Raw genomic sequence first — 25,513 nt, 5'->3', positions numbered from 1 at the left:
ACGTAGAGGTGGTCCTGGGAGGAGACCAGAATTTCAGCCCAGGGTGAGCCTGTGGCCCTCACACGGTGGGGGTGAGCAAATCAAAGAAAGTAGACCCTGCTTTCTCTGTGATGGGGGAGAAGTCGCCCATCGCCTCTGGGTGCTAAGCTCACTTGTCACGTTCGACCTGCCAGCCTCACCTTCCCACCAAGGAGCCCACCCAGCCTGAGGCCTCCCTCCCTTCACCGTCCTGTAGGGGTCCCTCTCCTAGAGATGGGGGTGAGCTTCAGAGTCACCTGGTCTCCCAGGCCCTCCACACATCCCCCCCTCAGTGGACCCAACCGGTGCTCCTCGGAGCCCCAGGTGGGCACAGGTGGTGGGAGCAGGGGAGGGGAAGTCCTGGCAGCCACGTGGGCCTCTCTGCTTGCTAACAGGGTGGCTGGGGTGAGGTGGGAGAGCGCCCCGTCTGCTCTGGGCCATTGGGGCCGTAGTGGGGGGGGGACCAGGTCGGGGGAACCTGGCCACTGGCCACTGGGCGGTGTTCTGGGCTCGTGTTCGGTGAGCACCTGCTGTGCGCCAGGCCTGGTGAGCACATTGCAGGTCTCACTGGAGCCTCGCGATGGGAGGCTGTTATCATTCCCATTTTCCAGATGAGGAAACTGAGCCATGGAGAGAAGAAAGAGCTTGTGGAGGCCCCGCAGGCATAAAGTGGCAGAGCCGGGACACAGCCCGCAGTCGTCAGACTCTGAAGCACCTCCTGGTTGCCTCTTGGCCACCTGGCCTCCTGCTCAGTATCAGAGCGTCTTTCTTCGGCGTTTGTTTCTCAGCAGGAAGGTGTGACTCTCTCCGCATCCTCCCGTCCACCCATCTGGACTCATCTGGCTCCACTGTGCTTTCGCCTCTGGAATCCTCTAGCAACCATGCACCAGAAAGAGTTAGAGACAGCACTAGAGCAGTAGTGCCACGGGGGCATTGGCAGTGAGCGTGGGGTTTCTTCCCGAGGTTCTCTGGGTACCAGGATGACTTGGTTCCGTTACCAGGTGGGCCCATCGAAGCCAGAAATTAGATCAGTTAAGTGCTTCTCACAGAAAAGCATTGCTGTGCTTCAAGGGCTATGAAAGCCAAACGGGAAGAGGACGGGCTCTGCCTGGGCAGGGGCAGAGGCAGGGGTCTGGGGGGGGGGGCTTCCTGGAGGAGGAGACATATGAACCAGGCTTTGACAGATGAGTAGGATTTGGCCGTTGGGGAGGGCGAAGGCAAAGACTCAGGGTGATGCGGGCCTTCTGGGTCAGCTGAAGGTGACAGAGATGGCTGGCGTGGGGTGGGGACTGAGCTAGGAGGGGCCTTATCCAGGGCAGCCTCCTTGCCTCCTGCCCAGCCCCTCTTCGGCGAGCCCAGAGGACATGGGGCTGTGGAGTGGTGCCAAGGTCAGTCAGGATGTCCAGTAATCGTCCTAGCTCGCTACCTGCTACCAAACAATAATGAGAGGGTTTCCATTATTTTCGGGTGAGCGCCCCTGGCAGATGCCGACAGCCAGCAGATGTGTGAGGTCCGAGGTGATTTGCAAGGGACTGGTTCATGTGATGCTAGGTAATTGCATCAGGCGACATTGTCACTGAGAGCTTGTCCGGGCCTCCAGGATGAGGTAAAGGTCAGTTCAAAGAGCCAGTGCGGCCACGGGAAGTAGAGGCAAGTCCCCACCCTCTCCGGGGGTCCAGGGAGAGCGCAGTGGACTGAGGCCATGGCTGTGGTCTCAGAGGGGCCGTCTGGCTGCAGTCCTGCTCTGGGCTGCCAGGGCCCTGCGGTAGGCCCACTGTCCCCGGGGTTCTTGGGTGTCGGGGGACGGGGAGGACGTGGCCTGTCCTGGAGCTGGGCCCAGCCCAATGTTGAAATTCCTGGGATTTGCTCCCCTTGGGAGGCCCTTTGCAGGCTGTGCTGTGGCCCTGAAGCCACGCGTGGCTCCGGCTTTCCTGACATTGAATTCCGTGTTCCAGGCCTCCCGAGGCTGAATCTGACCTCTGGCACCAGACCCCTCCAAGAGATGCCGAGTCTTTGGTTCCTCGACTGCGGGATAGGATACCATGGCCTGGGGCTTAACCTCAGAGGTTTAGCTTCCCACAGTTCTAAAGCCTGGGCATGCAACATGGAGGTGCCCGCAGGGTGGGTTTCTGGTGAGAGTCCTCACCCTGGCATGTAGGCGGCCACCTTCTGCTGTGTCCTGACACGGCCTCTTCTCTGTGCTTGCAGAGAGAGCTCTGGTGTAGAGCCCTGGTGTGTCTTCCCTCTCTCTCTTTTTTAAAAATTTATTTATTTATTTTTATTTATTGGCTGCATTGGGTCTTCGTTGTTGCGCATGGGTTTTCTCTAGTTGTAGCAAACAGGGGACACTCTTCGCTGCGGTGTGTGGGCTTCTTATTGTGGTGGCTTCTCTTGTTGCAGAGCATGGGCCCTAGGCACGCGGGCTTCAGTAGTTTTGGCACTTGAGCTCATTAGTTGTGGCTCGCGGGCTCTAGAGCACAGGCTCAGTAGTTGTGGCGCATGGGCTTAGTTGGTCTGCGTCATGTGGGATCTTCCTGGATCAGGGATCAAACCCGTGTCCCCTGCACTGGCAGGCAGATTCTTAACCACTGTGCTACCAGGGAAGCCCTCTGGTGTCTCTTGCTATAAGCTCACTAATTCTGTCATATCATAGCCCCACCTTTCTGTCCTCACTTAACCTTCATCACCTCCTGAGGGAGTCACCATACAAGTTTGTGGGAGGGACACAGCTCAGCTCTTAGTGCTGGCCTTTCAGGGCCTCGCCTTCCGTGCTCACCCGTCGTCTCACAGTCCGTCCCCCGTGCACGCACAGGCGTGCCCCACGCACACCCCTCCCCGCCCGTCCAGCGGGGACGAACTAGGCCTGTGTTCCTGGGGCTGCTGGGCCTGCCCAGGCAGGTGCCTCCCTTCCTGGGAAAGTGCCAGCCCCTTCACTGCCCAGGCGAGGGCTGCCACCTCTAGCCAGTTGCAGGCACAGAGGCTTTGCTGCTTACAAGCTGCGTGACCTTCTCAGGTCTCTGCCTCCTAGAGCCTCTGTTTTCTCATCTCTGGGATGGGGATCATGGTTCTTGCCTCCTCAGCTCGTTTACTTAGCATGTGCTTAGGGGCCCCTGTGCTCCAGGCAGTGGGCCCTGGGGCTGCATGTAGGGCACACACAGTGTAGGTAGGGGGCTCTGCCCTCAGGGAGTGAGGATGAAGTCAGATTACAGATGCTGAGCCCTGAGGCAAGGCTCAGCGTAATGTTGCATTCATGCTTTAGTATTTTAATAATAATAATGAATACTTTTGTTATTTTTAGTAATTAAGAAAGATGATGAGAGGACCTGGGACTCAGTGCCAGAAAGCCAAAAAGGGGTGCGGTTAGGAGCACGAATGACAGACCCACAGGGAGGGGCCTTCCCCGAGCACATCCCACCTCTTTCCAGGGGCTGATTCAATCCTAAAACTAGTACTTTGATTTTAAAGCATGTGTTTTGGATGAACTTACATTGTATTTCAAAGGAGAGCAGTGGCTGAAGTGTCCTGAAGTGAGTTCTGTTATTTACTCATTTTTTATGGGCGTTGAAGTTGTGTTTGGAATAGCAGATGTGAGACACTGTCATCTACTGTCACACCGATTGCTCACTGTTCTGAGAAGGTCACATCATAATCCATTAGCAATAATTAGTCCCCCGGCACCCCCTGCCTTCTTCTCTCAACTGCTCCATTAACTTGGGTGCGAATCGCACATGCCGGGCGCCAATCAATGAAGATCTGTCCATAATGTACAAGGTGATGCTATTAGTTACAATATATTAACTGCCTAATTCAAAGATACAAAAGCTGTCTTTATGAAGGGCAATTAACCAGTAAACATAATTGATAATTCATCACCCCCTGATTAGGAAAGACAAATACTAAGGAAGGACTGAATCACCTGGGCTGTTACGACATTGTCAGCCTCTCTGTCTGCGTTCGCAGTTGTCAGTAGATCCGCCGGTTTCTTCCCGAGTTGCACCTGTCAGCTCCAGTGCTTCGGGGGGTCTGGAGGCTCACCGTAAGGTGGGAATGCGTGTCTTCATCACCGAATCCTGTCTGTTTCTGTCTGGGCACCCTCGGGAGAAGCAGCAGGCATGGTCCTAAGGAAGGGTCCCTCTCGCCAGCTGTCATCTGGACTTTCCATCACTCAGTCATTCAGCAAACACTTGTCGGGGCCTGCTGTGTGCCAGGCCCTGAGTGAAGCGCTGAGGATGTTGAAGAGCGCTCAGCGGACCCCACTGTTGAGCTCTTAGAGCACGTGGGTCCAGGAGAGAGACGATGAGCAAGTATATAAATGAGATGACAGGAGATACTAGTTAGTGTTAGAAAGGAAAACCCGGATGGAGACAGGGTGGGGGCAGCGTCACTCAGGATGGTCAGAGAAGGGGGCGCTGGATGGGCCCTCCACCTTTTCCCTAGGGTTTCCCGGGCCTCCCAACTTGCTGTGCTCTCTGCGGATGCCAAGTTATGCCGTCTCCCTTGCTGCGGCCGGGGCTCATCCAGGGAGGGCTGTGCGCTCTGGACCAGGCCTGTGTGGCCGGCCCACCTCTTCCCACTCCCCCTGGCCCACTGGTCCCCTTGCTCGGGGCCTGGCCAGCCCGGCTTCCTCTCCTGCCCGGCCACGCCCTCAGCACCTACTGTTACCGAGTCCCCCTTCCATCTGACGGTCGCTCTTCCTTTGCCTCTTTGCTTCCCTTCGGGTCTCAGCTCCAGAGCTGTCTCCTCCCCAGGGACGCCTCCCCGACCTTCCCACCCTCCCTGGCCACCCTGTCTCTCCACCTTTTTGGTCCTTCCCATCACCTCTCTCTACTCGATCCCCAATTCCCCTTCTTTTGTGTGGTCTCCCACTTCACCCCCTGACTGAGGGCTCCAGGGATCAGAGAGCCTGCCTGTGGACACCGTGGCATTTCCGTGTGCCTAGACTAGCCGGGCATTCAGTAGGTGCTCAGTAGCTGTCTGTAGAAGGGTTGAATGTTATTTCATTGGGGTCTCTTTAGGCATCAGCTTTGTGGCGTTGCATTCGGAGAGCCTGCACAGGTACAGCGGGGATGCAGAGCCTCCTGTGAGCTCGGATGGGAAGGATGTCAGGGCTGCTGACGCTCTGCGAGCATCCCAGGCTCATGTCATGTTAACTCTCCCATGTGCCTCGTGACTCTGTCGGCAAACCTTCTTCAGTGACAGCAGTGGGAAGACACGACTCAGCTTGGTCCCCTGGGCTTTGTATTTTGGGGAAATGCGGATGCAGGGTTAGCGCGGATGCTACGTGGAAATGCTCACTGTGGCGGGGCGTCCAGAGGGGTGGCCAGGATGCTTGGAGGCGACCCCCAGCAGGCTAAGCGGGATGGTGTGGTGGGGGAGGTGTCAGGTGGGTCCCGGGAGGTGGGGGAGTTGGCACGTGTGGGGAGCCAGTCTGTGGGGTGGAGACGTGTCCCAGGCAGAAGGAGAGGGGCGGGCAGAGGTCAGGTGGCAACCTTGGGGAGTCTCAGGTGCACCAAGCTCAGTGAGGGTGAGAAGGGTCTGCTCCAGCTCAGGAATCCCAGCCGGAACATCACGGGCTCAGTCAAAGCCCAGCTCGGGGGCCCGCGGCCACCCGACCTGCTCTGGACTGTGCCCTCGGAGAAGCGCCTGTCCAGCCCCGTCCCCAGGAGCCCACACTGCCTACCGACAGCTGCTCCGCCTGCCTCCCCACTTCCAGACTGAAGCAGTCCCGGCTGAAGGTGAGGTTCTGCACCAACGAGTCGCAGAAGTCCCGGGGGGACCTGGTGCAGCTGCTTCAGCGGCTGGGCTTCGACATCTCAGAGGGTGAGGTGACCGCCCCGGCCCCGGCCACCTGCCTGATCCTGAAGGAGCGAGGCCTGCGGCCACACCTGCTTATCCACGACGGTAGGCCTGCTGGGCCCTGGGGCCTGGTGGGGAAGAAGCCGCCCCCTGTCCAGGTGGGGGCTGGGGAGGGGGTCTTTCTCACCTGGGCCAAACCACTGGGAAGGACACAGAGGTAACACCTGGCTCCTGTTGGCACCTTTCTGGGGACCTGGCATCCATGCATCTGGGCTTCACACCAGAGGGTGGTTAGAGGCAGGTTCTAGGTGGCTCCTCAGAGGAGAACCCTGAGTTTGCTTTCTGTGACCTCGGATGGAGCAGGGTGGCAGGGAATTGTCAAGGGGGCCAGATTTCAGCCTCTCGGGGGTGGGGGTGGGGGTGTGTGTGTGTGAGAGAGAGAGACAGAGAGACACAGAGAGAGAGAGAGAGAGAGGGCGGGGCAGGGGTGGGGGAGGTGGTGGTGATGAAAAGCTAGGTTGAGGCTGTAGGTTTCTGAACTGTATTTGTGAAAACCAGCCCCACTCTCTGGCAGATGGCACAGGTTTACTTCCTGATATTAGTCTGAATGAAGGAAAAGAGCCCCTTTGACCCTCAACGGGGAGCTTTGCTGGAATGAAGAGGAAGGAACCGTTTTACCTGGTGCCTTCTGAATATTTTAAAAGAAGAGGGACTTCTTTGGTAGTCCAGTGGTTATAAGACTGTGCCCCCAGTGCACGGGGCGCAGGTTCAGTCCCTGGTCAGGGAACTAAGATCCCACGTGCTGCGTGATGCGGCCAAAATAAATAAATAAATAAATAGATAGATAAACAGATAAACAAAGATAAAAAGAAGAGACATAAGCAGTGCTTCAGAATTCAGGACACTTAAGTTGCATTGAGCCTTCTTCCTTCCTTCCTTCCTCTGCACTTGGTGTTTTTATATACAGACCTCTGGCACAGGCAAGCGTGCTTTTCTGCCTCCGGGCAGGGGTGGGGGCTCCCAGAGATGGAGGGAGCTCCCTGGAGGTGCGGGTGTCAAGTCCACAGCTCTGGCGTCCGTCTAGGGCGACATGCCCAGCCTTTAGAAATTGTGTTTCTCACATTGCTTCCTCGGTGATCTAGGATCCCTGCCAGTGTCTTTAGAACAGGTCTTTAAAGGAACAGAGACACTTAAGAAAGAAAATCCTTCCCTTCCCAGGGCAAAAGTTGGGGGGGGGGGGTGCCGTGGAACAACCAGAGACGAGAGGGAAACTCAGCGTTTGCCGTGAAGGCGGTGTTCATCACTGAGTCCAACAGGCAGCTGTTAGAGCTTGAGAGGCTGAAGGGGAAGCCAGGTGTCCTTCCTCACCTGTAATCCTGTGTCCGTGTTTTCCACAGGTATACCTGTCTGTTCAGACGTTAATCTTTTTCACGTTGTGTTGTTGATGAATTTCCCCCCAACATTTTATTATGAGGATTTTCAAACGTACAGCAAAGCTGAGAGAATTTTACTTGGAATAGTTGTATGCTCTTCACCTTGATTTTACCAGTGACATTTTGCTATATTTTCTTCATTATGTATCTACCCATCCCTCCATCCATTTATCCATCTTTATCTTTTTGATGCACTTCAAAGTAACTTGCAGACGTTGGTACACGTCCCCTGAATTCTTCATTATCATTAACGAGAGTTCAATCTGTTCACTTTTTTCTTTTCATGTGAAATTGACACGCATTGAAATGCAAAAATCTCAAGCATACTTTTGTTGAGTTTTGACAAATGCACACATCTGTGTAACTCAGCCCCCTATAACGTTAGGGGTTATACATCCTAGAACATTACCATCACCCCAACAGTTCCCTCATGCCCTTCCCTGTCAGTCCCCATGCCCAGCCTCTTTAGAGGTACCCACTGTTTGGATTTTTTTCCATTATAAGTCAGTTTACTGTGTCTATTCATATAAATAGAATCATACATGTAGTTTTTGGGGTTCCCAAGAGCACCCTCAGGCTTGATGATTTGCTAGAAAGACTCAGAAAAGCAGTCCCACTCATGGTTATGGTTTATTACAGTGAAAGCATACAGATTAAACTCAGCAAAGGGAAGAGATGAGAGTGCAGAGATCAGGAGAATCCAGGTGCGGCCTCCCAGGGGTGCTGACTGGGAGGCACTTGATTCTCCCAGCAGTGATGTGTGACAGTACATGTGAGGTGTCATCGCCCAGAGAAGCTCACTGCAGCCTTGTGCCCAGGGTTTTTATTAAGGGTCAGCCAGGTAGGCATGCAGCACCTGTGTGACTGACCTTGGCTACCGGGCCTCCAGGCCCCCAAATGTCAAACTGGTGCAGTGTGGCCCAGGGCCCCAGGCACACAAAAACACTTTGTAGGCAGGATATTCCAAGGGCTTAGAGGTGATCTCCCGGGATGCGGTGGAGAGCCATCCTGAAAATAGCCATTCTTTGGATGTGCAGAGTTTGAGCAGCCCAGGCCTGCTGCGTTAACCTTCTCTGTGTGTGTAGGGCTTCTTTCACCCAGCATCCTATTCGGTTGCATGTGCCAGTAGGTCTTCTCCTCTTGATTGCAAGTGGCAGTCCGTTGAGTGAACATCCCATGGTTTGTTTATCCATTCATCTGTTGATACCTGAGTTGTTTCCAGCTTTAGGCGGTTAGGAACACACCTGCTGTGAACATCCACGTACAGTTCTTTTGGATAAATACTGGGAGTGGAATTTCTGAGTCATCGGGTAGGTGTATGTTCAGTTTATAAGAAAGTGCCAGCCCTTTTCCTGGAGGGGCTGTATCCTTTTACCTTCCTGTTGCTCTGCCTCTTCACCAGCACTTGGTGTTGTCAGTCTTTTTAATTCTCACCATTCTGGTGGGTATGGAGTGGTACCTCATGTGGTTACTTTAATTTTTTTAATTCAGAAAGGACAACTGAGACAGATGAGAGTATGTTTCTTCCTAGAAACTGAGACATGAGGCCAGTGACTTGATTAATCCATGCAGCTTTTGCTATTTTAATATAAAATGGGGGCAGGCAGAGAAGGAGAAGGAAGAGGAGACTTCCCTACGGGGGCTGGTGCACCAGGCAGGGGGTGGGGGTGAGTTCCTGCACATAGGGTATATGTGTGTCCTCGCCATCCTGTCTCCGGTGGGGTCCGGCTGAAATGTGTCGGTGGTTCTTAAAGTTTGGAGCCAGCAGTACCAACTCTGTAAAGGTCACAAGCAGCCTCATTTTGTCCTACATCTAGGAATTTGTGTCTTCCAGGCAGATTTCCTTTCTTAGTTGCAAAGCTATGGGTTTCCTGCCTATGGTTTTGAACTAAGGGAGTTCCTGGGGTAATGCTGGTGTTGGAGTGGGGTCCCGGGGTGGGCCCATCTTTCTCTCTTCTTTTAAAAATTAATTAATTAATTAATTAATTAATTTATGGCTGCATTGGGTCTTCGTCGCTGTGTGTGGGCTTTTCTCTAGTTGCAGCAAGCGGGGGCTTCTCTTGTTGTGGAGCATGGGCTCTTGGTGCACAAGCTTCAGTAGTTGTGGCACTCAGGCTCAGTAGTTGTGGCTTGAGGGCTCTGGAGAGCAGGTTCAGTAGTTGTGGTACACAGGCTTAGTTACTCCGAGGCATGTGGGATCTTCCCAGACCAGGGATCACACCTGCATCCCCTGCATTGGTAGGCAGATTCTTAACCACTGCGCCACCAGGGAAGTCCCCCATCTTTCTCTTAACAAGCTCTCTAACTGTGGGGAGCCAGAATTCCTTCATCTGTAAAATGGGAATAACACCCCTTGCCCACCTCCATGGCAGCTTGAGGATGGGAAAGAGTATCAGAGAAAGGGCCAGGCAGATGCGGCAGACACAGGGAGGAGATGGGAGGTGGGCCACATCACCTGGGGCTTTATCCTTCTCTCTCTTTCTCCAGGAGTACGCTCGGAATTTGATCAGATCGACACGTCCAACCCAAACTGTGTCGTAATTGCAGACGCAGGAGAAAACTTTTCTTATCAAAACATGAATAAAGCTTTCCAGGTGCTCATGGAGCTGGAAAATCCTGTGCTTTTCTCACTAGGAAAAGGGTAAGTCAGCTGCAGGGAGAGTTGTTTCTGGCCACTTTGGGTGATGCTCCGTGGGTCTCTGACTTAACAGGATCAGCAGAGAAAATGGGAAAAGTGGGCATGGGGTGGACGCAGGGGGACTCCTTCTTCCTTCCCTCCCCTTTTCTTGGTTATTTCTTCATTTCTTCATTCCTGTCTTTTTTTTTTTTTTTAAGATTTATTTATTTTTATTTATTTTTGGCTGTGTTGACTGTTGTGGTGCACAGGCTTCTCATTGTGACTTCTCTTGTTGTGGAGCACGGGCTCTAGAGCGCAGGCTTAGTAGTTGCGGTGCATGGGCTTAATTGCTCCATGGCATGTGGGATCTTCCCAGACCAGGGATTGAACCCGTGTCCCCTGCATTGGCAGGCAGATTCTTAACCACTGTGCCACCAGGGGAGTCTCTTCATTCCTATCTTTTGATAATTTTTGAGAAAATGCCCTATTTTCAGGATCTGGTTGGTCAAGCTTCTCTGTGGCCCTGAAGCTGGGAGGGGCTGGGGAGAGGGTCGGGTCACTACAGAGGATACCACTGGAGATCTCAGGGGCTAGATTGACTGTCCTGAGCTTAGGTGCATTTTCACAGGATGCAGTGCAAGGCATTGATGGGTGGTGCCCAGGGACATCTAAGTAGTGGGAAATAGGCTTGAGGGCCTGTGGGATGCTCTTGTCCGAGCCCACATCTCTGGCCTCGGAGCAAGGTCTCTGCAAAGTTGAGATTTTGTAACCAACATCTTTTTCCAAGTCTTCAGCCTGGGCCTCACTCTTTCCTTTAAAAAATCATGTTGGTGGGCTTCCTAGGTGGCGCAGTAGTTAAAAATCCGCCTGCCAGTGCAGGGGACACGGGTTCGAGCCCTGCTCCAGGAAGATCCCACATGCCTCGGAGCAACTAAGCCCGTGTGCCACAACTATTGAGCCTGTGCTTTAGAGCCCATGAGCCACAACTATTGAACCCATTTGCCACAACTACTGAAGCCCACACGCCTAGTGCCTGTGCTCCGCAACAAGAGAAGCCACCACAACGAGGAGCCCATGCACCACAATGAAGAGTAGCCCCCGCTCTCTGGAATTAGAGAAAGCCCGCGTGCAGCAACGAAGACCCAACACAGCTAATAAATAAATAAATAAATAAATAAATTAGTTAATTTAAAAATGTAAATGGACTAAACATTACGATAAAAAAAAATCATGTTGGTTATTTTTCATAACATATTTTACCACCAAGACAGCGCATGTTCATTGAAAAAAAACTAGAGAATACAGATGAGCAAAAAGAAGGAAACAATTTTCAGTCCCACCACATGAGAAAACAGTTGTCAGCGTTTTGGTGTGTGTCCTTCCAAGTGGTTTCCTGTGCAGAGATCATTACAAATGGGTGTATTCACAACATCAGTGTCAAACTTGACCTACTTCTGTCACCCATTTTTAGTTGTTCACCAAATAATATTTTGCAAACCACTTTCCATACAGTAAGTAGGTATCTCCACAGCGAGGTTATTCCTATCAATTTTTTTTACAGGCTTTTCTGTAGTTATTTTAACTGACGCCTGCTGATGGATAGTTAGGTTGTTTCTGATTTTCTACCAAAGTAAGCCTGTGAGCAGCATCTCTGTGCATCTCGGATGATGTGTATCTTTGAGGTTCTTGTTGCATGTTGCCAAGTTACTTTCCAGAAAGCTGTGCAGATTTATTCTGTCTTCAGTGGAAGCAACCACTAGGATTTTAGAATCACGAGGATGCGGTGAAGCTCCACCCCAACTTCTCGTGCAGGAATTCTGTGACCATCTCTGGGGAAGCCTTTCCCGGCCTAGGCGGTTCTGGTGATTGGGAACTTCCTACCTCTGCCTCCTGAACAGGGTGGCTATTCCAGTAGACACGAGGGGAACTTCTTGTCTGGCCGCTGGCCATTGCTAAGCACTTTATGTAGTTCGCCGTGTTTAATTCTGACCACAGCACTGTGAGCTGTAGGCAGTGCCATTGCCATTTTACAGATGAGCATATTGAGGTGTAGAGAGGTGAAATAAGCCACAGTCCTCACATCAGGAAGTGCCGGCAGAGCCGGGTTGCTCCCCAGAGCCTGTGCTCTGTCACCTTCCGTCACCAGGCTACATTCAAGAGCAGGTATTTGGCCCATACAAGATCTTAAATTTTTTTGTAGATGCTTTAAAAATTGGGAGATTTTATATAAATAACCGGATTTCTAGATTCGTTTGAGAAATCAGAAGATCTGGCAGTACTGGCCCCACATTCCTGAGCGCACCACTTGGCTGGAGCCACTGGTCCCTTTGTTCCAGTGCACCACAGGCCCCACCATGTCCTGCTGCCCTTTCTGCAAGTTTCACAGTCGTTTGCCATTCATATTGTACTGTTTGTTGTTTTTCTCATAGTAGAGAAATATTTCTTCATAGCTGTGTCTCTTTCAAAATAGGCAAATGAAAGAGATTTAAAAAAAGAGAAGAGAGGATATATTTCTTTTCAGATGTTCTAGTGTGTTTATGATGCAGATAAAATGTGTCCTGTCAGTGTTCTCCAGAGACACAGAACCAACAGGATGTGGAGATGTGTATACAGGCCGTCCCTGACTTAGTGATGGTTCGTATTACAATTTTTCAACTTTGTGATGGTGCGAAAGCTATGCACATTCAGTAAAAACCAGACTTCGAATTTTGAATTTTGATCCTCACCCTCATGTAGTACGATGCTCTCTCGTGATGCTGGGCAGTGGCAGCAAGTGGCAGCTCCCAGGCAGCCACGCAGCCACGGAGCAAAATGACCAATACACTTAGAACCATTCTGTACCCCGATCACTGTTCTGGTTTTCACTTTCAGTACAGTATTCAATAAATTACATGAGATATTCAATGCTTTATTATAAAATAGACTTTGTGTTAGATGATTCTGCCCAACTGTAGGCTAATGTAAGTGTTTTGAGCACATTTAAGCATTTAAGGTAGGCTGGACTAAGCTATGATATTTGGTAGTTTGGGCTTATTAAATGTGTTTTTAGTAATTAATTTATTTGTTAACATTATTATTTTTGGCTGCGTTTGGGTCTTCGTTGTTTTGCATGGGCTTCAGTAGTTGTGGCTCTTGGGCTGTAGAGCACAGGCTTAGTAGTTGTGGCACTCAGGCTTAGTTGCTCTTTGGCATGTGGGATCTTCCTGGCCCAGGGATCAAATCCACGTTCCCTGCATTGGCAGGCAGGTTCTTAACCACTGCACCACCAGGGAAGTTCTTAAATGCATTTTTGACTTACGATATTTTCAACATATGATGGGTTTATCAGGACGTAACCCCATTGTAAGTTGAGGAAGATGTGTATATAAAGAGAAATTGATTGTGGAGGCTAGGTATGTCCACATCTGCAGTGTAGGCCAGCAGGCTAGAGACTCAGGGAAAAGTTGCAGTCTGAATCCCAAGGCTGTCTGCTGGCAGGTTCCTTCTTGCTTGGAGAGGTTAGACTTTGTTCTGGTTGGGCCTTTGGCTGATTGGACGAGGCATACCACATTATAGAGGGCAGTCTGCTTTACTTAGGCAGTCTGCTTTACTCAAAGTCCACTGATTTAAATGTTAATCTCATCCAAGAAACATCTTCACAGAAGCACCCAGAATACTGTTAAACCAAACATCTGGGCAGCTTGGCCCAGCCAAGTTGACATAAAATTAACTGTTACAGTCCCTTCCTGGCCTTACCTTCTGCAGTTTAGGTCACTGCAAACCGCAGAACCTGGTCTGCTTAACCCTTTTATGCTCCTGACTTGGTCCTGTAGGTGTCCCTAAAGTTACCAACCCTCACTAGAGAACAACACAGTTAAGAAGCTCTGTTATAACTCATTTATGTTAAAACTTTTTTCTTTAAAATTAAAAAAAAAATCTTTTTTTCTTTAAAATTGTCTCTAATGATTGAAAGTTATTATTCCAGATTATGGGTAGTAGTCAAAATAGGTAGTCGTTGAAAAAGAAAAGAAATGTGGGATCAGTTTCTTTTAGCTTTGTAATTCTGCAACAAATTCAATAGTAGGCAAGGGTTCGTTTTCCAAATAAGCAATTAGTGGAGTCTCTAGCTGCTGGGGGCTCTGACTTGAGCTATGGGTTGCGTGCTCAAAAATCAGGGAAAAGAACTGACAGCTCCCAAGCCTAGGTCAGAGCTTCTCGGGACAGCGCAAGGACTCATGAAGAACTGCTGTCACATCCAAGTGGGAGTCACCGATGCTAAGGGGCTGTCCTCCACCAGAATGGGGCCACGTGGTGCCCTCAAGGAGTCAGGGTGGCGGAGGCACTGGGGCAGAATGTCCTCCTCCTGGAAACGGAGTGATTTACATTTGGCATCTGTTTGGACCGAAAGTGGGAATTGCCTTTGTAATTTCTTCTGTCATGCCGCCGTCAGAAAATTAAGCTGTTTACGCGACAGACTATGGAAGGTTAATGGCTCTTGTGGGAAAGGTCAAGTGGTCATTTTGAAGGGAGGCTGTGCTGAATAATCGGAAGGGCAGAAGAATAAAGCATAAAATCTATCTGACTGCTTCTCTCTGGCTTTTTCCTGTTTTTCCAGAATCCACGGTTTCTCCTTTGTGGCTGGAACACTCAGGTTCTCGCCAGACCTGCTGTTGCTTTTATTATGCCAGTAACAAAAGAAATACATCAGATTGCTTGTGTTTTGGGAATAATGTGGGCCTTTATAAGAAAAAAAAATTAACCTAGGTACTAGTATTTACTGTATCTCTAAAAATGTTTTCAGCTTACAGATGGTCTTCAAGATGCCTTTTTGTTTTCCTGGATGAATAAGAAAAAAAGACACATTCTGGGCACTATAAAAACAAGACCAGATTTAGTTAAAAAAGAAATATCAAGGTTTCTAATTTTGATTTATGGAAGTCAGTTTTGTCTTTAGGTTGTAAAAGTCAGTGTAGCAAAGACAAGGTTTTCATTGAGAATTTTCAGCAGCTTGTTCAGTTTTTTCTTCCCACTGGGACTAAATTTAAACTTAAGAAAGTGCAGGTATCTGTCCCTCTGGAAAAAAGATTTTGGGGGAGTATGAGACGGGCAGAAGCGGTGCTGCGTGGGTGTCCTTGGGCGGCCTTTCCAAGGGGAGGTGCCCCCAGCTCTAGCCTCCAACAGCCGGCTTGGAGCTGAGGCTGAGCTGGGCCAGAGGCCCCTAGAATCCTCAGCTCCAAACAGAGCTGTGTCTGTTGCAACAGAGCGGCCTTGTTTTATAACTTTTTCCTTGGCGCCTGGGTAAGCCTCTCCTGCGCTGGCCGCATTCTTTTCTCAGCTCTGCCCTCCGTGCCTGGCTCATTTCAACATGCCCAGTCCTCGGGGTGGCCCTCCCCAGCCCCCTCCCTCCCAGTCTGGCCCCTCCCACAGCGGGCATCTCATGGAAGGCGAGGGGATGAGGGGGTGGCTCCCTGAGCGCCTGACAGACCCCTGTGCGCCCAGAGCAGCATCTGGCCCTTGGGGTCCTCCACAGGGTGCCGAGTCTGAGAGGCTTTGGGCCTGGACTCTTCCATTCCTCCCGCTTGACCTTCAGGCCTCAGCTCTGATGTTTCCTTCTCCCGGCTGCCTCCCTGCCTCCCTCTCCCCAGTGTGTCCGGCCCTCCTCGATTAGTGTGTGCGGAGCATGGGGTTCTGCTTGTCACCATGTCCTGCCCTTTTATATTTGTCTGTGGACTTGTCTGCTGCCCCCCGAGACCAGGAGTCCCTGGGAAGCAGCCTGGGTCTGAGTGTGCCCCACAAAGGGTGTGGAGCAGCTGCATCTGAAACGTTTGGGGGACTGAGTTAACGGATGCCGCCCACCCCTCCAGCGAGCCCATGACCCAGCACTCGGCATCTCCCTCTGCTTCTTGGGCAAATTTTGCTTTTACTTGGCTGTTCCTTCAAAGTCTGGACCTAGCTGAGGAAATCGTCATACCAAAGTAGTTGAATGTGGAAATGGGAAAAATAAAAGGAAACACTGTTTTTGAGGCTGTATAAATCCAGAATAAAGGTCTGGATTCCAGATTTAAGACAAATGCAATTAGGAGCCTCTAAGCCTGTGTTTTGGGGCCACCCTTTAGAAAGGGGAGCGTTGGCAGGCCCAGTGGTGGTCCTCCCTTGGCTGCCAGGCACCTTCCTGCATGTGTGCTGTGTCCCAGCCGGGCCACGTCCTCAAGGCACGGCCCCTAGAGCGCAGAGCCTCGGACCCCAGCCGAGAGGCCCGGGGTTCACTCGGAGATGGAGTCCTGTCGTGATGGGAGATGCTCCCACGGCTTCAACAGTCGGGCTCCAGGCTCTCGTCCACCTGGCCAAGGGTTTGGCTGCAGCCCTGCAGCCCAGCCTGCATCCAGACGGAAGCTTCCAAGGCGGGCAGTGGAGAATGCAGAGCTGGAGAGCCCTGGTCCCACCTGAGTGCCAGGTGAACGCTGCGGGCGGCGAGGCTCCTGCAGCCTTGGAGGCCTCAGATGGGGCAGAGAGGGACAGGCAGAGTCCCTGGGCGCCGCAGAGCTGGAGGAAGGGCACAGCCCTGGGGCAGCTCCCGGGAGCTCAGTCCTGTCATTTCCAGTAGGCACAGAACAGGCTTCAGCCCCCACAAATTGGGAAGACCTGTGTTCATTCTTTCTTCCCCAGCTCATATCTTGTTACCCATCTCAGTCTGGGTGATCAGTAACAATATTCTCTAACATTTTTGGAGCAGTTTCCACTTGCCAAGCACTTTGCCTGCATTATTTTGTTCAAGCCTCACAGCAACCCATGAGGGTAGGTGCTGGAGTTTCTTTTTGCCCGTTTTATAGATTAGGAAACTGCTTAAGCAACCTAAAGTCCCACAGTTAAAAAGAAGTGGAAAGAGGGTTTGAACCCTGAAGTCAGCATGCTTCACTAATCCTCTCTTTGCTTTTCCACATACGTGTTGTTTATTTGTATTGTTGTTTTAGATTCCGCATATGAGTGGTATCCTATGATGTTTGTCTCTGTCCAACTGACTGCACTTAGTATGATAATCTGTAGGTCCATCCATGTTGCTGCAAATGGCATTATTTCATTCTTTTTTATGGCTGAGTAATATTCCTCTGTGTGTGTGTGTGTGTGTGTGTGTGTGTGTGTATAAATATATCACCTCTTCTTTATCCATTCATCTGTCTGTGGATGTTTAGGTCACATACATGTTATTCAACATCTCCCAGATTTAAAGGTCGTGGGGAGGGAGAAGGGTAACTGACGTGATGGGTCTCAAAACTTTTAAACAGTCCTGGGTTTCTGTGAACCCTGTCTTCAGAGCAGCGCAGAGTCAGCTACCTTATCCTCACTTTATAGTCAAATGGCTTTGCCCAGAGAGAACTGGGCTTGGTCACCGTGTGTCCCGAGGGGTCGGTGTGTGGCCTGGGGTGGCCAGGCAGTGGCAGCTGGGCCTCAGCGCAGCGCTCACAGGAGGGAAGTCGGGAGACCGTCTTGGGAGGCCCTGCTGGGAGCCAAGCCGTCTGGGCCCCAGTGAGACGGGGAACAAATACTCGTCTTCTCATGAAAGCATCAGGCGTCCATGAGACCTGGCACCTGTCCTGGCCTCCGGCTACTAGGAGATGTGGCCGGGTGCTGTGGAACTAATGGAGTTTTCTTCGGGCGGCAATTAGGGGTTAATTATTAGCAATTAGGGGTTGACCACATGCTCGGTGGACCGGCTGTCCTTTCCCAGTACACAGGTCACTTGTCTCTCTGTTAGCAGTGGATCCAGCTGCCCCTGGGGTCCTCGTGAGGCTGGCAGCAGGGGGCCGTTCTGACTGAGAGCCACTGACCCACCATCTCCCCCCCCCCGCCCCGGGCATGGTGGCCACCACTGGGCTCGGCGGTGCTGACCTGCGTCGGTCGTGCTCAGCGTGGCATCTGGACTGATCCTGGCCAGTGACTCAGCTCTCCTGGGCTGGCAGAACCAGGACAGGGCAGTTTCTCTTGGCACTTCCCAGCCCCCTGGGCTCAGCTCACCTTGTCCCCTTCTGCTCTTTTCTAGACGCTACTACAAGGAGACCTCTGGCCTGATGCTGGACGTTGGTCCCTACGTGAAGGCACTTGAGGTACCTGCCCTGGGTCTGCCCGAGCCCTCTTCACGTCTCAGGGCTGTCTGGGATGTTTCTGGTCTTTCTGGAGAAGAGGGTGTGCTCAGTGTTCTGAGTGCCTTCTATGTTTTCAGAGTCACCAACCCCCCCCACCCCGCTATGTGAGGTTTCAAGCGTGGCTCACCCCTCCTCTGGAGCTTGGTCTTGGCTGCCTGGTCATCACTCTGCTCCCCAGTCACTCCCTCTCCTCCTACACCCCGCCCCGCCCGCCGCTGGCCCCGCTGGCCCTCCCAGCATGTTCTCTGCCGCTCTTCTCCCGGGTTCTTGGCTTCTGGGTCTGTGTGAACCTGCCCCACTCCTGGCCCTGCTTATCTGCAGCACCTCAAGCCCGATGTGTCCTAACTGGACTCTTTCCCAGTTCCCTCCTCCAGTTTCCAAGGCTGTGCCCAGATGGGGCTCCCACTCTGACCTAGGGCCAGTCAGCTGCCGCCGCCCGGGGCCCTGGCCCAGGCCGGCTCATGTCACGATCCATCCTCACTGCTACCTTGGCTCCTGCCGACCTGCGCTCGGGTGGGAGGGATGGACGGATGGGTGGAGGGGAGCCTGGACCTTTTCCCCTGGAGGGCCTGTGATAGAGCTGGGGGCCGGGGAGAAGGGAAGGGAGGAGAAGCAAGAACGCAGGTGGGAGCACTGTCCTGCTGTGGACCACCTCCTGCGGAGGTCCGGCACTACGGCAGGTGGCAGGGTGCCCGGTGGTGGTTGTCCCCAGCATCCCGGGCAGCCCGATGTGGAGTGGAGATACTCTTGCCTACGAGGTGTGCCTCGGCCCACGTGTCTTGCCCCTTGGAGGCCCCCGACCCGTGGGTGCACATTTGGGGCATCTTTCCTTGATTCTCCAGAGGGAGGATTTCACTGCAGTTTGGATGTTCACCTGTCCTTGGTCCCCAACCCATGCCACATCCTTCTCTCTTTCCCAGTATGCCTGTGGTATTGAAGCTGAGGTGGTGGGGAAGCCTTCCCCTGAGTTTTTCAAGTCTGCTCTGCACGAGACGGGAGTGGAAGCCCACCAGGTAGGCCGGCTCCTCACCAAGTGTGTGTGTGGAGGCAGCTGTCGGGGGGAGGCCCAGTGCCTGCCCCCCCCCGCCCCCCCCGGGGGCAGCTGTGGAGCCTGAGATGGGTTTGAGGGCTCAGGCAGCCAAGTTGGGATTCCCCCCTCACCCCCCAAGAGAGCTGATCTGACTGGAAAGAGGGAAAAAGACAGCAAAGGGGGACCACTGAATGTTTTCAACCTGTTTAATTAGTATCAGTATAAGAGTGAGAAAGAGAAGTGCTGGTGGCTTTTTCTAAGCGACTTTTGCTTCTTCTCTGGAAGAATAAGAATTGACAAGTCCTATCAGTGTATTAAAAATATTTCATGGAAAGACAGTATACAGCAAGATGAGAACAATATGTAGGAATAAGATCATGCATCTGGCCACCTTTACATTATAACTATTTTTCAGACAGGTTGCCTTCTGAACATACATTTTTTTAAAAAATAAATTTATGTATGTATGTATGTATGTATTTAATTATTTGGCTATGTTGGGTCTTCATTGCTGCACATGGGCTTTCTCTAGTTGCAGCCAACGGGGGCTACTGTTCATTGTGGTGCACGGGCTCCTCATTGTGGTAGCCTCTCTTGTTGCAGACCACGGGCTCTAGGCATGTGGGCTTCAATAGTTGTGGCACATGGGCTCAGTAGTTATGGCTCACGGACTCTAAAGCGCAGGCTCAATAGTTGTGGCACACAGGCTTAGTTGCTCCGCGGCATGTGGGATCTTCCCAGAGCAAGGCTCAAACCTGTGTCCCCTGCATTGGCAGGTGGATTCTTAACCACTGTGCCACCTAGGAAGTCCCAAACATACATCTTAAAGGGAAAAAAAGCAGTTATGACTTTAGTGCCCCTAGCGCGCACCCTCCCACCTCCCCTTCCCAGGTAAAGTGATTTGGTCCCCTCGGGCTGGTGGGTTCCTGACAGCATTATTGAGGAAACAGTGGGCACGTGTCTGCCAGCAGCCGGGGCTGTCCTGCCTTCTGTTTCGGACTTGGCACCAGGGGACGGTGCCAGCATCCTGTGGCGAGGCTGGTGCTCCCAGCGTCACTGCGCTGCTCCCTATGGTTGGACCCGAATCCCCCACACGTGTTCCATTCTAGAGTGCTGATCTCTCACGATGCTTAGAGAAAGAGAGCATGCAGAGAGCACGCAGCCACAGAAGTCTGGAACCTCTGTGCCCAAACCTCCCCTGAGATCCATAGATGTCAGAAAACACAGGTCTCGGGGTCCTCAGGAAACACCTGGGAAATGCCCTGTGAGGCTGGTAGAGAAGGAGAGACTTGTGTTTTCTTTTTTTTTTTGGCGCATGGGCTTAGCTGCTCCATGGCATGTGGGATCTTCCTGGAGCAGGGATTGAACCCGTGTCCTCCTCATTGGCAGGCGGATTCTCAACCACTGCGCCACCTAGGAAGCCTGAGACTTGTGTTTTCAATGAGTGAAGACTACGGGAGTAAACAACTTGGTTTTCACGACTTTGTTTCATAGTGACAATTTTTAAAATTTGTTTTATTGTGACAAATTTCAAATACACACAGAAGCAGAGAGAATAATACAGTGATTCTCCTCATATATCCATCACCCCAATTCAACAATTAAAAGATTTTGTCACATTCCCTTCTTCTATCCCATTTTTTCTTTTTAAAAATTAATTTTTTTTTGCTATTGTATTTTCGAGCAAATCCCATGCTTATTATCATATCCTTTCAAATTATAATATGCCTTTCAAAAAAGATAGTTGTTTTTGACCATGATTAATGCATTTTTGACAATGCTTTAAGACACCTAACAGTGGTGAAAAAAACACAAAAAGATGTTCAGCATCATGACTTACTCAGGAAACGCAAATCAAAACCGCAGTGAGATCCCACCTTACACCCACTTGGATGGCCATGATAATTTTAAAAGGAAAAAGGAAAATAAGCATTGGCAGGGGTGTGGAGAATTTGGAACCCTCACGTAGGAAACTGGTAAGAATGTAAAATGGAGCACCCACTGTGAAAAACAGCCAATATGGAAAACAGTCCCGCGATAAGTTACATGTAGAATTATCCTATGATCCAGCAATTCCGCTCCTAGGTGTATATCCAAAAGAGCTGAAAACAGGTGTTCAGACAAAAACTTATGCATGAATTTTCATAGCAGCACTATTCACAGTAGCCAAAAGGTGGAAATAATGCAAATGTTCATCAACAAATGAAGGGGTGATCAAAATGCGGTCTGCTGTCAGCATGGAGTATTTCAGCTGTTAAAAGAATGAAATACTGATAAATCCTGCGATGTGGATGGACTTTGAGAACATTACGCTAAGTGAAAGAAGCCAGTCATAAAAGGCCACTTTTTATATATTTAACATGTATGTGAAATGTCCAGAATCGGCAGGTCCATAGAGACACCAGAATCTATTTTTATAGCTTAGTGGTTGCGGGGGGGAGGGGGGGGGAATGGCAGTGACTGCCTGTGGGTATGAGGTCTCCTTTTGGGTTGATAGAAATGTCTGAAACTAGGTGGTGGTGATGGGTGCACAATACTGTGAAAGTACTTAATGCCACTGATTTGCACACTTCACAATGGTTACACTGGTAAATTTTGTGTTATTTTATCACATTGAAAAAACCTTACCTAAAAAAAACAAAGACCCTAACCTAACAAAATCAATAGTAATTCCTTAGTATTATGTAATACCAGTCCATATTTAAGCTTTCCTGGCTATCTCAGAAATGTCTTTTATGTAGGTTTTTTTGAATTGAATCCAAATAAGGTCATTTTGTCTTTTAAAACCCTCTTTAAAAACTGTTTATCATGGAACGTCTCAAATATCTGCAAATTGAGAGGATAACGTAATGAACCCCCAGGTACCCATCACTGAGCTTCAGTAATTATCCACTAATAAGCACTTTAAAAAATTGTTTTTAACTGTTCATTCTCAAGCGGTTTCCCACATACAAAGAGGTTGCAAAAATAGTACAGAGAATTTCTACATGCCCTTACCCCAGCTTCCCCAAAACCTAACACCTTACGTGACAATCACAGAGCAATGATAAAATCAGGAAATCAGCCTTGATGCAGATGTTGACTAGCCCGGGGACCCTCTGTTTTTGGACATGTTGCATTTGGGGTCACGGCCCCTAGCGCCCTTTACTCTGAGCAGTTCCTCACTCTGTCTCTGTCTTTCAGGACTGTGACAGTTTTGAAGAGGACTGGCCAGTTTTTTTCGTAGAATGTCCCTGATGTTTCCTCATGATGTAATTTTAGGTTATACATTTCTGGCATATTTAATTCTGGTTATACGTTTTACAGACACAGTGCTGTGCCCTCTGATGTGTCCCATCAGGAGGCACGTGCAGGTGGTGGTGGTCACTTGGATGCCAGTCGGAGGTTCCTGGTTCTCCACTGCAGAGTTTCTGTTGTTGCTTTGTGGCTAATAAGTATCTTATGGGGAAGTACTTTGACACTATGTAAATACACCCCCCCCACATTCTTTTCCCCTCCTAATTTCAGCATCCAAGGACAACTCTCACCTACAACAGTTGTTACCATGATGCTTGTCAAATGGCGAGTTTCTATTTCCATGGTTCCTTCTGTACTTATTAATTAGAATTTACTGTAAGAGAGAGCTTTCCTCTTTTTGCCCGTTTACTTTTTATTTATTCCAACACGGACTTAAGGATATTTGTTTTATTCCATGAGTCACAATCCATTCCTATTGTTATTTTGTTGCTAAAACTGTCCTATGGGACCCCTTTCAGAATTAATAGCCCCTTGTTTAATCTGTACCCCCACCTGCTCCTCTTCTCTGGATTATTTTGAATCATCTCCCAGAAATTGTATCACTTCATCTGTAAATGTTTCTAAATGTCTCAAATGATAGGAAATCTTTTTTCAAAAATAGATAATGCCATTATCACATCTAAGTAATACTAACAGTAGTTCCTTAGTGTCATCAGATATCATCCATTATTCACATTTCCCTGATTGTCTTACAAGTGTTTACGTCGCTTGCAGTTTGTTTGAATCAGGATTCAAGTGAGGTCCTTGCACTGCGGTTGGACAGTGTGATTCTTAAGTGCTTTCTAACCTACCTGTCCTCCCGTCTCGCATTTGTACTCCTTGCAACATTATGAAGAAGAAGCTGGGTTGTTTGTCCTGTAGCGTTTTCCACAGTCCGGATTTGTTGACTGCGCCTCGGTGGGGTCCTGTCTCTTGTGCCCCTCTTCTCCCCTGTTTCCTGTATATTGACCATTAGATCTATAAGCTTAGTCAGGGTCTGTTTCAGTTTGTTTTTAATTAATTAGTTAATTAATTTATTGGCTGCGTTGGGTCTTCGTTGCTGCACACGGGCTTTCTCTAGTTGCGGCGGGTGGGGGCTACTCATCATTGTGGTACGCGGGCTTCTCACTGCGGTGGCTTCTCTTGTTGCGGAGCACAGGCTCTAGGTGTGTGAGCTTCAGTAGTTGTGGCACATGGGCTCAATAGTTGTGGCTCACAGGCTCTAGAGTACAGGCTCAATAGTTGTGGCGCATGGGCTTACTTGCTCTGCGGCGTGTGGGATCTTCCCGGATCAGGGCTCAAACCCATGTCCCCTGCTTTGGCAGGTGGATTCTTAACCCCTGTGCCACCAGGAAAGTCCCTGTTTCAGTTTTTTGATGACTGCTATGGGCGGTGTTGTGTCCTCCATCAGGAGGTGCAGAACGTCCAGGTGTCCCCTGTGGTGTTAGCAGCCATCAGTGACTGGTGCGTAACCCCATTCATTCATTAAGGGCTGGAGAATGGTGATGTTTGAATTCTGTCATTCCTTCTCCGGATTACGTCTGTACGGGAAAACTCCTCACCAACTCTGTGTTCCCCTGAAACACAGTTCATATAAGAAACTCCAGATAAATGCTCTTTCTTTCCTATTATTTATTAGTTTTCAAAATGATTGATTCTCTAACACCCTCCCAATACCTTGGAGATTTAAAGCTGCATATATCACTGCAAATGAATAGATGAAAGCGTGTTTGATGTGTTCCACCCTACTGCAGTTATTCGTGTTCTAGGTATTGCATCTTTGACCCATGGGAGCCTCTTCAAGCTGTCCTCTGAGTCCCGTTGTCCTGACCCCAGAGGTCTCTGAGGTGCTTTACTCCCTGTTATGACAGGATGGTCCCAACTGCCTTGCACGCTTCCTGCCCTAGGCCTGGAATCTGCCATCCTTCCAAGGAGCCATGCTTACCTTTAGTGGAAAATAGTATTTAGAGACCATAATCGGGATATTAACTGTTCTTATTGTTACTGAGTTGGTTATCATTTCCAAGCCTTCATCCACAAGGGCTGAAAAAATACATATCTTTAAAGATGAAGTGCATCATGAGTCCATGCTGAAACTTCTGATTCAGATCTAGGCCTGTGGGTTTTTACTTGATCACCCATCTTACATCTGCATTTCCTTGTTTCTATGTCAGAAATCCTGGCTCGCAAGAACACCAACATAATCACTTCTCTTAGCCCACGATACACACGAGTCTTGAATCTCGAAAACATTATCCTGTGTGAGAGAAGCCAAACACAAAAGAGTGGGTGCCACCACCAGTTCTACCAGTGCCACCAAGTCTGGGACAGGGTTGTGATTGCCGTGACTGGACTGGGAGACAGAGCATCACCGTGACTGCTGATTCCTGAATATGCTAAGGCTGATCACTGGTGCTGTTTAAGATTTCTTTTTTTGACGGTTCTTTTTTTTTTTTTTTTCGCTTAGAGCATATCCCTCTAGAGATTTACAGCCAAAATACTATTTTTTAAAGACATTGTTATTCCACTGGGTAGGTGTGTCACCAGTAGGACCCTCCTTGAACTCACTTGACTTCCAGTTTTTAAGGAATTGGTTTTTCAATGTTTGTTTGTTTTATAGTTATGTAAAAATTCATGTGGTTCCGTAATCAAATCCACGAAACAAGATGCACTCAAGGAAGTCTAGCTTCTGTCCTTTTCCTTCTGCTGTCTTCCCACTTGTCTTTCTCTCTCTTCATTTTTTTTTTTTTTTTTTTTGGATGAGCTGTGCCGCATGTGGGGATTGTAGTTCCCTGACGAGACTGAACCTGGGCCACAGCAATGAAAGCACAGAGTCCTAACCACTGGACTGCCAGGGAAGTCCCTGTAGCCTTTTTTTTTTTTAAGGTATTGATTTTTTTTTTTAACTAATTTATTTTATTGGCTGTGTTGGGTCTTCGTTTACTGCACACGGACTTTCTCTATTTGCGGCGAGCGGGGGCTACTCTTCGTTGTGGTGCACGGGCTTCTCATTGCAGTAGCCTCTCTTGTTGCAGAGCACGGGCTCTAGGCGCATAGGCTTCAGTAGTTGCAGCACATGGGCTCAATAGTTGTGGCTCACGGGCTGTAGAGCACAAGCTCAATGATTGTGGCGCGCGGGCTTAGTTGCTCTGCAGCATGTGGGATCTTCCTGGGGCAGGGATCGAACCCGTGTCCCCTGCATTGGCAGGCGGATTCTTACCCA

The 25,513-nt window shown here is 50.0% G+C and overlaps 1 protein-coding gene across 8 annotated transcripts in view; it reads left to right on the top strand.

Moving 5' to 3' along the window:
* LHPP (phospholysine phosphohistidine inorganic pyrophosphate phosphatase) overlaps nt 1-25,513 on the top strand; it is a 148,281-nt gene that overhangs the window by 10,720 nt on the left and 112,048 nt on the right. For all 8 annotated transcript variants that reach the window (XM_057734962.1, XM_057734959.1, XM_057734965.1 and 5 more), the window contains exons 2-5: nt 5,732-5,919; nt 9,735-9,888; nt 17,882-17,945; nt 18,905-18,997. In XM_057734962.1, coding sequence (XP_057590945.1) covers nt 5,732-5,919; nt 9,735-9,888; nt 17,882-17,945; nt 18,905-18,997 — 499 coding nt within the window. The remainder of the gene's footprint in view (nt 1-5,731; nt 5,920-9,734; nt 9,889-17,881; nt 17,946-18,904; nt 18,998-25,513) is intronic.

This window comes from Hippopotamus amphibius, chromosome 5, assembly GCF_030028045.1.
Source record: "Hippopotamus amphibius kiboko isolate mHipAmp2 chromosome 5, mHipAmp2.hap2, whole genome shotgun sequence".
NCBI classification, from domain to species: domain Eukaryota; kingdom Metazoa; phylum Chordata; class Mammalia; order Artiodactyla; family Hippopotamidae; genus Hippopotamus; species Hippopotamus amphibius.
The sequence above is the reverse complement of the archived record's forward strand: the minus strand, read 5'-3'. Positions and strand labels throughout refer to the sequence as shown.